Source organism: Vespula vulgaris, chromosome 6, assembly GCF_905475345.1.
Source record: "Vespula vulgaris chromosome 6, iyVesVulg1.1, whole genome shotgun sequence".
Classification (NCBI taxonomy): domain Eukaryota; kingdom Metazoa; phylum Arthropoda; class Insecta; order Hymenoptera; family Vespidae; genus Vespula; species Vespula vulgaris.
This window is the reverse complement of record NC_066591.1, coordinates 4311190-4327500: the sequence shown is the minus strand read 5'-3', so window position 1 is coordinate 4327500 and position 16311 is coordinate 4311190. Positions and strand designations below refer to the sequence as shown.

The 16311-nt window shown below is 38.1% G+C and overlaps 3 protein-coding genes across 4 annotated transcripts in view; 2 read left to right on the top strand and 1 right to left on the bottom strand.

Moving 5' to 3' along the window:
• The window catches only part of LOC127064401 (ELAV-like protein 1), a 42237-nt gene extending 35308 nt beyond the window's left edge, over positions 1–6929 (bottom strand). The window contains exon 1 of the mRNA XM_050995417.1: positions 6265–6929. The gene's annotated coding sequence lies outside the window, so the exon portion shown is untranslated. The remainder of the gene's footprint in view (positions 1–6264) is intronic.
• Positions 3229–6211, top strand: LOC127064392 (cytosolic carboxypeptidase 6). Its single transcript, XM_050995399.1, has 7 exons — positions 3229–3289; positions 3499–3863; positions 3939–4375; positions 4453–4656; positions 4777–5000; positions 5124–5319; positions 5450–6211. The coding sequence occupies exons 1-7, from the start codon at positions 3229–3231 to the stop codon at positions 5787–5789; spliced, it is 1827 nt and encodes a 608-aa protein (XP_050851356.1). The 3' UTR covers positions 5790–6211.
• Positions 6930–8979: 2050 nt separating the features above from the next.
• LOC127064389 (RNA-binding protein 5-like) lies at positions 8980–16056 on the top strand. Of its 2 annotated transcripts, XM_050995371.1 has the most exons (7): positions 8980–9171; positions 9535–10140; positions 10237–10306; positions 11314–11387; positions 12664–12777; positions 12857–13768; positions 13859–16056. In XM_050995371.1, the coding sequence occupies exons 2-7, from the start codon at positions 9559–9561 to the stop codon at positions 14876–14878; spliced, it is 2772 nt and encodes a 923-aa protein (XP_050851328.1). In that variant the 5' UTR covers positions 8980–9171; positions 9535–9558; the 3' UTR covers positions 14879–16056. The 2 variants fall into 2 exon arrangements, with proteins under 2 accessions (XP_050851328.1, XP_050851329.1); XM_050995372.1 differs by lacking the exons at positions 8980–9171; positions 11314–11387 and having other exon boundaries at positions 9992–10140.
• Positions 16057–16311: the final 255 nt, after the last annotated feature.

Here is a 16311-nt window from a genome sequence, read left to right as displayed (position 1 = left end):
TCTGTGTTCTAACGCAACGAATAAATCGTAACAATACGTTCTCAAGTAAAGTTCAATTTACGACGGCCACATTTTACTCTTTGTCCTGATACTTTCGCTCGGATTCAACGCTACATCGAGTTGGTTGCACCCGCTCACGAGCCCTCGTTCCTTTCTTCCTACGCCACTGGACTCGCCGACTCTGCCAGGAGGGGAAGCATCAGACAGCAGAGGGGTTTCGAATATCGATCTCCCGCGTTCTACCAGTCATTCACTCTCGCGTGTGTGAAACGAAACGTACCAACACATGGATATTCCGAATTGGCGAAGAGAGAGAGAGAGAGAGAGGTGGGGGTAAGGGGGCAGGAGAGGGGAAGGAGGAGGAGAGAAGCATTCACCAGGGAATCCCAGGCAAAGCTCAGGGGAAGAGGGCAGTCGACAGCCAACCAGGAACTACCAACGACACAGCTAGTCCAGAAAAATGTCATGCTACCTCAGAGCTCTGGGCTCCGTGTCTCTACACCTACGCAGACTCTCTCTCTCTCTCTCTCTCTTTCTCTCTTTCTTTCTCTGTTTTCCCTTCCTGCACCCTATATCGTGTATTTCACCCGTTTGCGCTGAAGTCTCCCTACTCCGAGGGTTACTTCAGACTACACGCATGCGCATAATGTTCAACATCGCTTTACTCTCGAGCTTTTTCACCCCTTTTCCTCCTTCCCCCACTCCTCCCCTCCCTCTCTCCCGCTCTCTTTCTTTCTACGCAAATACGATGGACGAAACTTCACGCGCTTTCTTCGAAGATTATCTCGCGCATCTGCAAAAGGCGCAGACTGTACGAAGGTAATCTGTAAATTGTATCAGTGATTCTCAAATGATTCTTTCGCGTTTGCCAAAGATATCGTATTAATTTCTTGCCTTATTATTAAACCGAAAATCTCTAATTCGTTATTTTGAACGCGCGTCCAAAATAATGGGATTGTAATAGAATATTTTTGAAATGAAATTTAATGATAATTGTTGTATTAAAATATAGATTCTAGATAGAAATAAAATGGTTTCTCCAAAGGATCAGAAGCCTATTATAAAAGTTCAAAAGGGTTCGAGTAATAGAATAGCTTTAGGACAACTAATCCAAAGAGAGGACATATGTTCAAGTCTCTACATGTGTATACTTAATCTGTATATTTAATCTTTGTAACTCGATCTATGAGATTTATCAGGAAAGAGTCATCAATGGTGATACGATCGAATGGGTTAGCACTGACATACTGACCAAACTTTGTCAATTATTTTACTTATGATCTTTATACAGTCAGATGAAAGTAAGAAAGGTAATAAGTTTATACCGTATCTATCTATATCTACGTTTTAAGGGACACACAGATGATTTACGAAAGGAAACAATCTAGATAACGGATAACACAGAGGTTCGTGTATCGATTTAACAGAACCAAGGAAACCGTCGTTGATCCTGGGTGGACATAGTGTCGCCAAGTCTGTTTGCTCGCGTAGTCCAGTTCGGTATAGGAGACTCTCGACAACAGTTGCCGAAATGTCCGACGATGAAGAAACTGGTACGTACGCATGCGATCATCACTTTTCCGAGATTATGAAAATTCGAGCTTCGATCGCATGTTTCGTGACGGCACCATAACACGTACTCCGTCGCCTGTCTATTCTTCTCCTGTTCGATGAATATAAGGAAGGAAGGAAAGGATCTCAGATGGAATCCTTAACTAGAAGAGATCGATCGAATTGAGGAGCGAAAGAGAAAGAGGGAGAGAGTGTGAAGCCGTCGAGAGGGTCACGCGAGGAGGATCATCGGTTGATACGGTCACGTGCTCCACCCATTGCACCCTGACATTTGGCAACTACTTTCGCTCGTGCATACATAGTGATGAAATATCCACGCAAATATCGTCGACGAAATTGTTCTATCAAATCGTCGAGGTCTAAACCTCGAGTCTCGTATTGCTAAAATAATTTTAGATCGTTGGTGATAAAACCTGACATCCAGAATAGCTTCATTCAAGATATAAACAATCTTTTGTAAATAATCAAGATAGGAAGTTTAAAATTGGTATAATACACGCGATCCTGTATCAAATGCTATATACTTTCGAGAATTGATCTAAATTCTTTGAAAATTTTAAAACACCTGTCGGGAAGTATCGCTTGATTTCTACGAAGACGAAGTCACCGTCCAGCCGTATACCATTATATCAAATACGTAGATGTTATCGTACCTTTTTAGCTTTCTTCGTGAATTATTGACAATTGTATCGCGAGGTCTTGACGCAAGAATGCTATAACCCAACGAACTACCCTTAGCTCTTCCTATTTCCTCCGTCAAGATTACAGACACTGACCTCAAACACTATCGTCATCGACCGTAACATTTACGTCTCCTATTATTCGATAGAAATAGATTGGCGATTCCTGTGTCTATATTCTAATGATAGAGTTTTTTCTAAACAGAATTAGAATTTTCATTTCATTTTTTTTATAACATAGAATAAAGCCGGACTAGAAAATTCATATAATACTTATTATTTTCATTTTGAAGAAGTTATTAAAATTAAGTGCACTCCTAATATTAGAAGTTTATGATTAAAATCGATAATCGGTGGTTCTTTTAACGAGACGACTTGATTATACGATATAAAAATAAAAGAAACAGGTGTATTTAAGCCGTTCCTACACGAGAATCCTCTTGAAACGTGAAAATGTTTTAAACAAAGAAACAACTTTGAGTCACGGAAACACGTTAAAGTATGTATCCTTGCTCACATACTCCAACGTCTCTCCATTCGATAGCTTCTTCGCCTTTCTATCGCTATGATTAGGATCGTCGTAAATCACGTGACTTGAAACGACTTTTACTTTAACCTTCTCACCAAGAAACAAGATAGCCCCGTCGAGAGGTCTCGAACGAGAAAGGAGATCGGTTGACGCCTGGCAGCCACGCGAGAATCCATGACGGAATGATCTGCCCTGACTGGAATCACCCACGCGAAATCACGAACTTACCAGATTCTTTTTTTGTTATAAGCACGAACACGAGAGGCAACGTGAGGATCAGCCGTTTAGCTTGAAATCCAAACTGAGATCGGTGTTTCTCGTTATCACGTAGATTGGTAGGTAGGCGGGTAACACCTTAGCATGCTTTTCGAGTTGCTCGAAACGTTCAGTCTTTCGCCGTGTTTGCTAGCAGCTGGATAACCGTAACAGAGCTTATTCGCGCGGCTAATGGCCTTTCACGGGGAAGGACGCGATCCTTTAGAGCACACCAGTCTCTATCAAAGAGCCGGTTAGATGACGACTTCAATTGCGTGTGATCTTTCATCGTTAAAAAAAAAAAAAAAAAAAAAAAAAAAACAACAACAAACAAACAAAAAACAACAAAACGAGTTTCAAAGAATTTTCATTACATATGATATCGGTCACTTCCTAACGATGATCTTCGTAAATCGAGGAAAATATATCGATACAATAAGTTGAAAATAAAATTGGTTTCAGAGAGCGAGGACAGTGATGCCGAAGGTGGTTTGGGAAACGTAAATAAACTTGTAATACGTCCACCCGGTCACAGTGGGAAGGCAAAGAAGGGACACATCTGTTTCGATGCCTCGTTCGAAACCGGTAACTTGGGTCGAGTGGATCTCGTTTCAGAGTTCGAGTACGATCTCTTCATAAGACCGGATACCTGCAGCCCACGGCTTCGCTTGTGGTTTAACTTCACCGTTGACAACGTAAGATCCAATCAGCGTGTTATATTCAACATAGTGAACATATCGAGGAGCACGAATCTCTTTCGAATTGGTATGGCACCGTTAGTTAAGAGCACCGGAAGACCAAAATGGCAAAGGATACCACGGGATCAGGTACGAGCTACGCTCGCATTTTGCTCTGAGAATTTAATGTCATTTAACGTGCCTTTGTAAAACTTATTTTTTCAGCTTTTTTATTACAAATCACCGCAACATCAGAATCACTATGTGCTTAGTTTCGCGTTCGCTTTTGATCGAGAAGACGAGGTCTACCAATTCGCTTTAACTTATCCGTATTCTTACAATCGGTACCTCGGACATCTGAATAATCTCAGCACCAGAATAGCTTATGTTCACAGAGAAACTTTAGCCACATCGATTCAGAAGAGGAAGGTCGAATTGATCACCATAAAATCCGATACGGATAACGATAGGGAATTAACTAGGAAAGTGGTCGTGATTCTTGCGAGAATTCATCCAGGCGAATCACCGTCCTCGTTTGTTTGTCAGGGTCTCATGGATTTTTTAGTTAGTACTCATCCGATAGCTCAAGTGCTCAGGCATTACGTGATATTTAAAATTGTGCCAATGATCAATCCCGATGGAGTTTTCTTCGGTAATTACAGGTAATTATATCAGCGTATCATCGTAACAATAAAATTTATTTTCGAATACTTACGAACGTACGCTAATATTACGACAGATCTACGTTGATGGGCATGGACTTGAATCGAAATTGGAATCGTATATCAGAATGGATCCATCCAACGTTATCGGCAACCAAATCGATGTTAGAATCTCTAGATAAGAACACGCATACGCCATTAGATTGCGTTTTGGATCTACATGCACATACAAACGCAACGGGAGTCTTCGTTTATGGGAACACGTACGAAGACGTATATAGGTAACTCTAATCATTCTTCAAACGAGAACGAATAGTTTGCGAGTAAATTATGAAACTTTTTTGTATACGATCCTCATTTTTGCCTGTCATAATCTAACTCCACGGCTGCCAGCCTCTTAGGTACGAGAGACACATCGTTCTACCAAAGTTGCTCGCTCAACACACGGAGGACTACGACCTAGGAAACACGATGTATAATCAAGATCCTCACAAAGGTGGAACAGCTCGTCGATATCTGTGTTCCATTCTAAAAGAACACGTCAACTGCTATACCATACAAGTATCAATGTATGGCTATTGTAAGAAGGGAACACCGGCTATTTTACCATATACAGAAGAGAGTTGTATCCTTTCGATGTAACACAAACGAACGGCCTTGTCCTTGACTTTGAATAGACAATAGGATAAAGAGTAAGAAACAAGGAAAAATACAAATGTTCGTCCTTAACTATCGATTATAACAACAGACTACAGACTCGGTCGAAATCTCGCACGAGTATTTCTGGAATATTACAAGTTAACCGGTTTGATACCCTGTGGACTTCCGGATCAACCGTCGAATAAACGCAACCGACGATCTCGTCAGAGCCATCATGTATCAAGGCAGCCACGTTCTAGAATGGCCAGAACACCAGCTCCTTTGCATCTAGCAAGTATTCACGAGTACGTAAATCATGTCCTAGTGAAGGAAGAGAACAGGAAAATGAGATCGATCGATCCGAATATAGTTTCTTCGTCGTTTCGAATCACCATCACCTTCGTCATTATTAAAATTGTGGGGTTCGACTTTCAGTTACTTCCGGGAGGATACGGAGCCGCTCCCGAGCGCTCGTTACCGATCGATGAGTGGCACGCGTATGAGCCGGGCTGAAATTGCGATTGGAACTGGAACCGAAAGCGGAATTGGAATAGGAAGTGGAAGTGGAACGACGGGCGTCGACGAGTGCAGGTACCAGAGCTACAGGTTCCGGAGCCCCGGGGCACCGCTCGACAGGGTGCAAGCTCCGACAAGACGACCCACCGAGCCGAGGCTTACCATTATCGATTTCAATCAGCTGACAAGAGGCGGTTTGGAACTGGCCATGAGTAAGAACAAGACTAATCGTCATCGCGGTCGCTTTATGTTTCGGTGATAAAAGTACGAAAGGAAATCAAATTTCGTTTTCTCGCCGACTCGTTTCAACGTATCGCACGTTACAAAGATATTCCCATCTTTTCTGCCGTCTTTCCTTGACATAATAATACCTTTAATACCTTTTTTATATCCATATCATATACGTGATAAAAATAAACTATAGATTACAAACCTATATCGTACTGTGAGGTATTTGATAATACATCATGACAATGTTTTAACAGGTTGCTAATGAAATTTGATCTAAAATAAGTCATGCACACTGTACTTTCTTATATCTGGAAAGAGATGTATCATCTCTTTAACTTGAAAAATCTCTTGGAAAAAATCAATTCGTTAATCAAACTAACCTCGAAAGAAAAACATGTATGAATGTATGATCACTAAGACGTGTAACATAGACATCGAAATCGAATAGATAACAAACACAACAAAAGACATTGGATGAAGACAATGCATTTATCGATACATACCTGGTTACGACAATTACGTTCCTAAAACTCAAGCGATCTGCAATCGATGTAGGAGCATTGGATGGATAGAAGACGCAGGTACTACGTGAGACGGTACACCTTTACGACGTACAGGACTTGTAAGAATACGCAGTTGCGCGCGGGGGTGTGTCCGCATATATTAACAACGATACGAGACGACGACGACGACGACGAGGACGACGACGAACTGTCACGATGTTACCGAAATCGTACCCGTAAATTCAACCACGTAAATTAAGAAAGAAATCGATGGTGATACATTCACGCGCCCTTTTCTTACCCCGTTCTTTTTATTATTATTTTTTTTTTTCTTTTTCTTTAACCGGCGTACAACATTATACGTTTCCCAAAGTGTGTGATGCGCGCGCGCGTGTGTTACAAACGTACATATACGTATATACGTCCCCACGTGTACATATATATCTTTTATATATCCATATGCTCTTCCTTTTTTTTTATGTATGTAATATATGTATATGTATATATATGTCTATATATATGTATACGTCAGTCAATCGGAACTGAAGAGGAACTAAAACGGAAAGAAATGAAACTATAGCGAAAGAAGGGAGCAGACAAGCGACCAGTAGCTCTTCTACCCCTGGGCTCGAGACGGAACTGGCCCGTGGGCCGACGGACTTGAGACCTCGCCTGGCTGTTTTCCCTCTCTCTCACCCCCACCCGGCATCTCCTCCCTAGATTCGTACCAACCCTCTCCTCAACCCGGCGAACCCATCGACGCCCTTCTACTCTCTCTCTCTCTCTCTCTCTCTCTCTCTCTCTCTCCCTCCCTCCCTCTTTCTCTCCCCTTCCTACTCTTTCTCTCTCCCTATCTCCCGAACGGAGCTCCCGGTACTTTAGGGTTGGACAAGACCAGGGCGGTGGTCGTTGAACCAAGTATATAGACGAACTGTCTGCGTCGAACTAGTTGCGCAAGACACGCTCGCATCATCTCTCTCTCTCTCCTACCTCGTTACGTCTCTCACGCATTACCCTCTTTCTATCTCTCTTACTCTCTCGCTCGCTCGCTTCCACGCCTTCATATTCCCCAGGAAAAGCCCCCAATATGTATGTATATAATCGAGCAACGACACACTCATACACACATAAACAATAGGATGCAACTCCAGTTGGTTCTACGTGCGTACGTGTGCGAGGCAGCCTTTCCGGCCCGTCCTACTCTGCTTGCACCGGCAACCACCGACGACCACCACCACCACCATCATCATCATCACCACCACCACCACCACCACCCACCGATATCACTACTACCAACAACATCACTACTACCTCTACGCACTCATCGCATTCTCTCTTCGTGTACTTGCGCGCCCTTCCTCGACTTTGGGCGAATCCACAAGAACCCAGAGTAACTGTACTTTAAACGGAAACAGAGTAAACCGACCTGCCAGGATAACATTTGCGTGAATGTATATGTATGTGTCCACATGCTTCGATATAGAATCCTACCGGGGAAAAAATAACCTTTATCTTTCTCTCTTTCTTCTTCTCGTTTTTATTCGCTTTCGTTTTGAAAACAAACTACGTAATATCGTTTGGAATGAGAATAACAATCGATGGAAAGTAAAGGACATCTTTGTTAATAATTCTGTTTTTCTATCTCATTCAATCTGACTTCGGTATTACTTTGCATTTTCATTGAATGTTTCTTCAAAAATTCATACGATGAATATTCATTGTCGATACGAGAGATAAATCGATAAAAAGTTTGCCGTTCCGTACATAAACTACGAAGTATGGATTAAGTGATGTAATTAATCTGGTTCGGTCGCTTGACCGATCGATTGTTTGTCGTAAATTGTTTGGAAATATTGCATCAAATTAAATAGTCGATACTAGAGGCGTCGTCAAAATTATGGAAGGAAAACAAGCGTTACACTGGAAGTCCGAAATTATGGCTCCATCTTGTGTCCATAAATAGAAGTAACTTCTGTTACATCGGTCAGATATGATTCCATTATTATCGACGTGGAGTAGTAACAGAAGATATTATCTTATTTAAAAAAATAACACGGTTTCGAGAATAAATTTCAATTCAGATACGTCGAACGCAATAATTTTCATCCATATAGTTACAAAATTATAATGTTAGCACATCAAATTATAGTCGAGATAAATATTCCAAATTTTTTTTTTATGACACTCCCGATAGAAAATAACATCATCCGTTAGAACATAATTATTCATTAGGAAAGTAATATTATATATATATACGTATATATATATATACACAAGAAAGAAAATAATTCCAAAAATTGAATGAGAATAAATACCTGTAATTTTAATGACGTAATCGTTGACAACGAATCGGGCGCGAAATAATACCGTCCAATAGAGTTCTCGACAAAATGGTGGCTTGAACGCACATGCGCACATCGATACTTTTTATCGGAAATCAACGTGCGTAATGCGACACAATTTTGCTATAATTTGAAATATAGAAATAAACGGAAGATATAGTGCAATTAAATTTATTGCGAAACATCGCCTTCGAATGAATTTAATACATACGTGGATCAATTAATTCGTCTTCGAATTTATATTTATATATTCTTGAAAACGCCGCGGGAAGTTCAACATTGTATATTCTCGAAAACGCGACATCTATCGCTCTTTTCGTGATTGAACTGAATACGTGCTCAGAACACGTATGGAGTTCGTTGTTCCTGGGAGAACCGCCATGTTTCTTGGATGAAGAAGATCAACCACGCCATTGTGCGCGTCATACTGTATCTTGAACGATTTATTTAAAATTTCTGCCGACGAAAAGAAGAAAGGATTTTCCGAGACCTACAACGTCATTTAAATCATTTATCGTCAAATCTAAACTGCAGCTATAAGGATAGAAGGGTTATAAATTTATTGGTAAGTACATATTAATTCAATCTTGCGACCCACATCAATCGTGGCGTGCGATAAAGCTTCCTTTCTCTATACAAGATTTGTCTAAATATGTTCATGTAATTTTAGGATTATCTCTGTCATTTCTCTTGCCACAAATTTTTTCCAACAACATAATAATGAAATGTTTCACAAATGTATAACATTTTTTCTAATTAATCAGGAATGTTCACATACCTTTTACATATTTTTATATTTCTTTGAGATTTAATTTTAATTTTATTTAGTTATTAAGCTATTGTTTATTACTTTCAAATAATTAATTTTTAATTTATTCTGAATTATATATTGATAAAATTTGTTTTGAAATTCTTTCATCTGTTTTAGTGGTGTGGTAAATGTACGAGCAACATGTATAGCAACAACATTGATCCTTGGGAGCCAGGTTATGGACCAGAAAGAAGAGGGCATACTTCTGATTACGATTACCGTAATGACTATGGAAGCAATCGATCACCTGATTATGGAGAGCACCGTGATTCAGATCATCGTGATAGAGATCATCGTAGTCCAGATTACAGAAATCATCGTGGAAGAGACAGAGACCGCGAAAGAGATCGTTCGAGAGATAGGAGAGATCGTAGCAGGGATGATAGAGACCGTAGTTATAGAGATCGAGAAGATCGTTATGGAAGGCAAAGAGATAGAGATTCTACAGAGCGGGATCGTGACCGTGATCGGGACAGGGATCGTGATAGGGACAGAGAACGATCAAGAAGGGATAGGGACAGGGATAGGGATAGAGAACGTAGAGGGAAAAGAGAGGACAGAGATAGGGATCGCGATGATGACCACAGTCGTGAAAGTTTGGACTTTGATCATGACCATGGTCGTGCTTATGGCTCGTCCATGGAAGGCATCCACTACAAATCTCAATCTCCCAACAACACCATAATGATTCGAGGGCTCGCGCAGCATATTACTGAAAATGACGTAGGTTGTCAACTTAGCGGCCCAAGATTGTGGCCACTTGTGAGTCGGTGTTAGAGAACATACATCACTGTTATTATTATGATGTGTGTATCACAGGTGCGGCAAGACATCCTCAACTGTGGTCTCATGCCAAAGGACATCAGGCTTATTCGGAAAAAAGATACAGGTAATTATTGTTTATTTATTATCTTGTATCGTTCCCTTCGTAAAATGTATATTCGTATCACGAGTTCAATTTCGGAATATTTCTTTGAGTGTCATTAGAACTATATCTCAACAGCTATCTTCATGGTATACAGATATGATAGGAATAATAAATTCCGATTAAATTTCTATAATTTTTGTATTATATCTTCTATATGGAGATAAAATTTTGTTTTGTGATGTTGATATTATAATTTTACTAAATTTGAAAGACTATAAGTGATGCTCACTTATTCAGGCATAACATTTTCCATATCATTCATATATTATCAAAAGCAGTAAAATCTGCAATTGATTCATGACTGATTCATGAATCGATTTTTTTCTACTCATAATGCAAAGGTAAGTTCATGACACATGCAGGAAGGATAGATCGAAGAAAATCAACTCATCGTAGTTCAGCTCATTGAACTATATAAATTTTTCATCAAAAAATTATTTGAATATTCATATAATATAAACTTAATGATTACCAACCAATTCAGTAAATCAGTTGAAATCGGGTAGATTTAATAATTTTTATATAAATTATTATGTAGAGGAAAAACAATAGAGAATAATTAAAGCTATCTTCTTCTGTGTGTGTTTGTACATATCGTCAAAAAAGTTTCTTTTAACTTTTATTTCTTTCTAATTTTGTCGAGTTAATAATCGCGAAAGAGAAAAAAGAAAATAAGGAAAAAGAAATGGAAGAACAAAAAATGAATTTCGGTAGGGCTGATGTTTGAAAGCAAAATTCATGTTGCGTTAAACGATTCGAGTATCGGTGAAGTCTTTCGTCATGCAGATAGAATTCGATCTGCTGAGCTTTAGGTAAATGGAAAAGAAAACGAAGGGACGAAGCGAAGAAACACTTCGTTCGAAAGAGTCTGTCAATGGTTGGTGCTGTGATTGCCTGCCCTCTCAGAGTAGAGATCTCCAGGCAAAACGTGGATTAACTTTGGATATGTGTGTATTTGCTCTGTATAGGTGCTTCGCGAGGTTTTGCATTCGTCGAGTTTAACGCGACTCAGGAGGCTGCACGGTGGATGGAGATGAAACAGGTAGAAAGAAGTTCAGTCCACATACCCAACCGATGTGTTGTTCGCGTGCCACCGACGCCCCGTGGCGGCAAGGCACGGTAACGCGGTCCTTGGCCTTCCCCACGGCCATGGCTGTGCACCTATCTCAAAGGCTACTTCAATCTACCATATCTAATTATTTATCTAGGAGCCCCACTTTGCAGACTTTTCTTAACTGGCTCGCTATTACGTCTATCGGATTAATTTTTATAGAAAGGCTCGCGACGCGTGCTTTTACCTATCCTCCATCTCTCATAAAAGTTTGTGGACTAACAATGAAGATTGGAGGAGGGTCATTCCAGTCGTCTTAAATTCTAAAAGTGTATATATATGTGTGTATATATACATATATGTATATGTATGTATGTATATATAGTGTATATATATGCTTGTGTGCATATTTGTCACAAATATGATTAATTATCTATGAATCAGCTTACGTTAGTATTTTTCAAATGTACGTCGGCATTCAATAATAATGCATTAGTCTATTTCTCTCATTGATAGGAGAAGAATCGCCTTCCATCTGCCTCATATTATCCTATTCGTATTAATCGAAATATGTCGCAAATTTTTATATATATGGAAGGCACAAGGATAAGTAGATAGTTGCTTTGCATAATGAACAATATTTACATGACTTGAGAAACACGTTTAACTCTTAGGCTTATCATTAGCTTCCAAGTTCAATAGTTTGGATTATTACTTTTTTCATACATTTCAAAAGATATTACCTTTTCGATTGATCGTCACATTTTAAATACATGTGAACATTACTATATACTCTTTCGTATATAATATAATAAGATCGATAAAAAGGAAAACTTCTCCTAACGATGCAAAATTGTCTGGTACGCTATTATTGACTGCCGATGCGCAATCAACAATGCATTCTTTCATAAGAGATTATTATTATTTCAATGTGCATTTTGTCGGTCTTTCTTTCTTTTTTTTTCTTTTTTTTTTGTTTTTCCCTTTTTTTTCTATAATGCAAAGATCTAGTTTTGGCAACAAACTTATACGCGTATGTATATCGAACGTATATAGTAGCGTCCGTATGTAGTAACAAAAAATAAAGCAACAAGTCGCGTGGAATGGCCCACATAATAAGCCCACGGCATTTTGTTTGCTGTTCGTTCGAGACGGAAAGCTATGAAGTAGAAAACTATAATTTCGTCAACCAAGAAGAAAGTTTACGGGTTAAACGGAGGCCTTCGGATGACGTTGGACGGGATAACACTGAAATTCTCTGTTTCAGGGAGTCCTGATGCTACAGGATCAATACCGTGCATTAATGCAGTACAGTATACCGAAGGATTGTCATGTGGATAAACCACCTGCAAAGAATACACAAGATTGGCATTGTGTAAAGGTAATGAGTATTAATTTCACTTAAAAGACATGTAAAAATATTTGTATGCAATAAATTCGTCTTATGAATTTTCCTACAGTGTGGAGCACATAATTTCAAAAGACGTGAAACATGTTTCAAATGTTCTGCTTCACGAGCAGAAAGCGAAGAAGGTGGAGAAGGTAGCGATGAAATTAGTCCGCATCCTACCAATACCGTTCTCCTTAGAGGACTAGACGTGTTAACCACTGAAGATTCGGTTCTCCAAGCGATGAAAAATCTGTCATCGATGCCAATTAGGAGTATACGTATCGGACGAGATTCTCTGACAAACACATCAAGAGGTGTTTGTTATTTAGAAATGGGTAACGTTGTGGACGCAATGTATTTACATACAGCGCTCACGAAACAAGGATTAGTCGTTGACGGTAGGAAAGTAGAAATTGCATATTGCAAGTTACATCAAATTAATAATACGAATGCATGGAAGTCTAATGATAATCAGTCGCAAAGGTACACCTTGGATGATGTAGCTCAATTGGCAGAATATAGTGCCAATTTATATGCCAAAACACCAGCACAAAAAGCTCATTATCTTCAGTATTATACACAGTACTATCAGAATCAGATAATGCAAGGAACAGCTATTACATTACCTTCGTTGAACCAAACGGACCGAGTAAATGCAGCTGCTGCAGTGGCTCAGTCTGCTATACAACAGCTGCAAGCATCCAGAAAGATAGGCGATGCAGATGAAATGAAAGGCAGACCAACTCCTACTGCACCAACTAGCACAACTTTAGCAAGTGGAAGAGTGCCTGCTCATGCAAATGATGGAAAAGTTTATTCAGTGCCTGATGTCAGCACCTATCACTATGACGAATCTTCAGGTTATTATTATGATCCGAGTACAGGATTGTATTATGATCCTAACTCACAATACTATTACAATAGCCACACGCAACAATTTCTTTATTGGGATGCAGAATCATTCTCCTACCAACCAGCGAAGGTAATGCATTTTATATATATACATATATACATAGATAGATAGATAAGCTTGATACGTCAATAATATTTATAATATAAATTTTCTTTTCAGACAACCACAAGCGTTACCCCAACAACAGGTACTGCTACTACGAGTGGAACTACGATAACAGCAACCGCTAGTAGTACCGATTCGGCTACAACAGTCATGAGTCAAGCTACCCCATCTTCAACAACCACAACTCAAGATGTGTTGAAGGAGGATGAAAGTAAGAAAAAAGATAGTAAACAGGACAAAGTAAAGGTTGCAAAGAAAATAGCAAAGGATATGGAACGTTGGGCAAAAACTTTAAATCAAAAGAAAGAAAATGCCAAAAGTAATTGGAATTCAGAATTCACTGGAGCTGATGGTAATCAAGGTGTAGGAAGTGGTGCAGCCGACGCTGGTTATGCTATATTGGAAAAGAAAGCCCTTACAAATCCATATCACGAAGATGAGGATCCCAGTGGAAATAACGGTTTAGTAGCTGCTTATGGTGGTGGAAGCGACACAGAAGAGGAAATTGAGGATGTCCAACAAGAAGAAAGGCAACATACGGATTGGAGCAAACTAGCTTGTTTACTTTGCAAACGACAATTCCCGAGCAAAGAAGCTTTGCTTCGGCATCAACAATTATCAGATCTTCATAAACAAAACTTAGAAAATTGGTATCAGGTGCGTGGTTTAGATCCAAACGACCCTCAACAAAGAAACAATAAGTATCGAGATAGGGCTAAAGAAAGGCGAGCCAAGTATGGTGAACCGGAACCTCCACAACCTAATAAATTAAAAGAAAAATATTTAAAAACCAGAGTGGAAGACATATCTGTTTCTTATGAAGAACCTACAAGGACAGGTATTGGCTCGGATAATGTTGGCAATAAATTATTACAAAAGATGGGGTGGAGTGAAGGAATGGGCCTTGGTAAATCAAATCAAGGTAGAACGAGTATCATTGAAGCAGAAAGACGAGTTCCTACTGCGGGTTTAGGGGCTAAATCATCATCTTATAGTGCTCTACCCGGGGATACGTATAAGGATTGTGTAAAGAAAATGATGTATGCTCGTTATCAGGAACTATCTGATACGTAATACGTTAAGTATTGTTAAATAGATTTTATATATGTATATATATATATATGTGTATATATATATGTATATATATGTGTATATATATATATATGTGTATATATATATATATATATATATATATATATATATGTATGTATAAGAACTTGTATTCAAATTTTCCATAGATATGTAGTTATATATCCACATTATCTGATAAATATGAAATATGTCGGAAACTGCACAGTAATAATCTGTTTTTAAGATTAGTTCGATGAAAATTATTTTTCACGTAAAATACCATTGTTCTTTCGTGTATACTTACCGATAGACAAAGTAGTCGAAGAATAATAATAATATTTACTCTATAGAAAATACGTCACTATCAGAAATATAAGGTGAAAATTGATAACACAATTTTATTTATGCAATGGCATCCTATTAAACTTACAATGCGCAATAATTTTTTTCATATTTAGCATTTCTACACCTCGAATCACAATCATGTTAGGATTAACTTTCAAAGGAATTCCGTATCACATTCTCTAAACTACTTTCTTGATAGTAACGCACGAAAATTTTTGTATCAATCATAATATGTGATGATACGTAAAAATAAAATATACAATTTAGTATTGATAGATCAAATGATTATATCAAGTCTATAAATCATTGTAAAATTCTAAATATTTCAATTTTTAAATGCAGAAGCATTATGAAATATGTTCATTAAAACGTACAAATTAAACCAATTTCTCCTTTAATTCATAATAAACATTGAAAAAAGTGTCAATAACAAAAATGCTATTTCACAAATTATCTTTCATAATACTTTAAATAGTCTTTCCTCTCTTATCTCTACAATTATTACAAATCATTTTGAACTGTTTTTGTTAACCCATAATGCATCGAACTTTATAATTTCATAATAATATTCTGTAGTATGTAAAATTTTCGTATATATATATAATATAATTATATTTATTACACAGTACAATCTCAAATGATATGTACGTTAATCTTTTTTTTTATGAGTTTTATCAAAGTTTGAAATATTGCATTAACAATTGTCATTATATGTATACATCTCCCCTGAACTATTGTTACAATTTAATCTAATTTTTTTTAATTTACTATCCACAATGTATGAAATAATAAAATCAGGAAGGATAATAAATATACCTGTGAAGTATTGCTAAACATATTGTCTTTTTCCTATATATATATAGAATAGTATCATTTTAATTTATAAACGCAATTATCTCCCCGAATTTATGGTTTTAGAAAAATGTCTAAAATGGAACATTTTATTTCGAGGAGTAATATAATGTAATTAATTTTTTTGTAGTTGGTCATATAGAAGACGTAATGAAAGATTATGAAAAACATATGAATCAGCTGTGCTTTCTTTTTAATGTTGCTCATCGTCCCTAACTTTTAATGTCGACCGAATTTAA

Excerpts from the sequence above, each read along its gene's own strand:
- LOC127064389 (XM_050995371.1), top strand. The coding sequence starts at position 9,559 with ATGTATAGCAACAACATTGATCCTTGGGAGCCAGGTTATGGACCAGAA. Across the intron at positions 10,307-11,313 it reads TATTCGGAAAAAAGATACAG|GTGCTTCGCGAGGTTTTGCA; the intron begins GTAATTATTGTT and ends TGCTCTGTATAG. Across the intron at positions 12,778-12,856 it reads AAGATTGGCATTGTGTAAAG|TGTGGAGCACATAATTTCAA; the intron begins GTAATGAGTATT and ends ATTTTCCTACAG.
- LOC127064392 (XM_050995399.1), top strand. The coding sequence starts at position 3,229 with ATGGCCTTTCACGGGGAAGGACGCGATCCTTTAGAGCACACCAGTCTC. Across the intron at positions 3,290-3,498 it reads CAGTCTCTATCAAAGAGCCG|AGAGCGAGGACAGTGATGCC; the intron begins GTTAGATGACGA and ends AATTGGTTTCAG. Across the intron at positions 5,001-5,123 it reads ACCATATACAGAAGAGAGTT|ACTACAGACTCGGTCGAAAT; the intron begins GTATCCTTTCGA and ends TTATAACAACAG.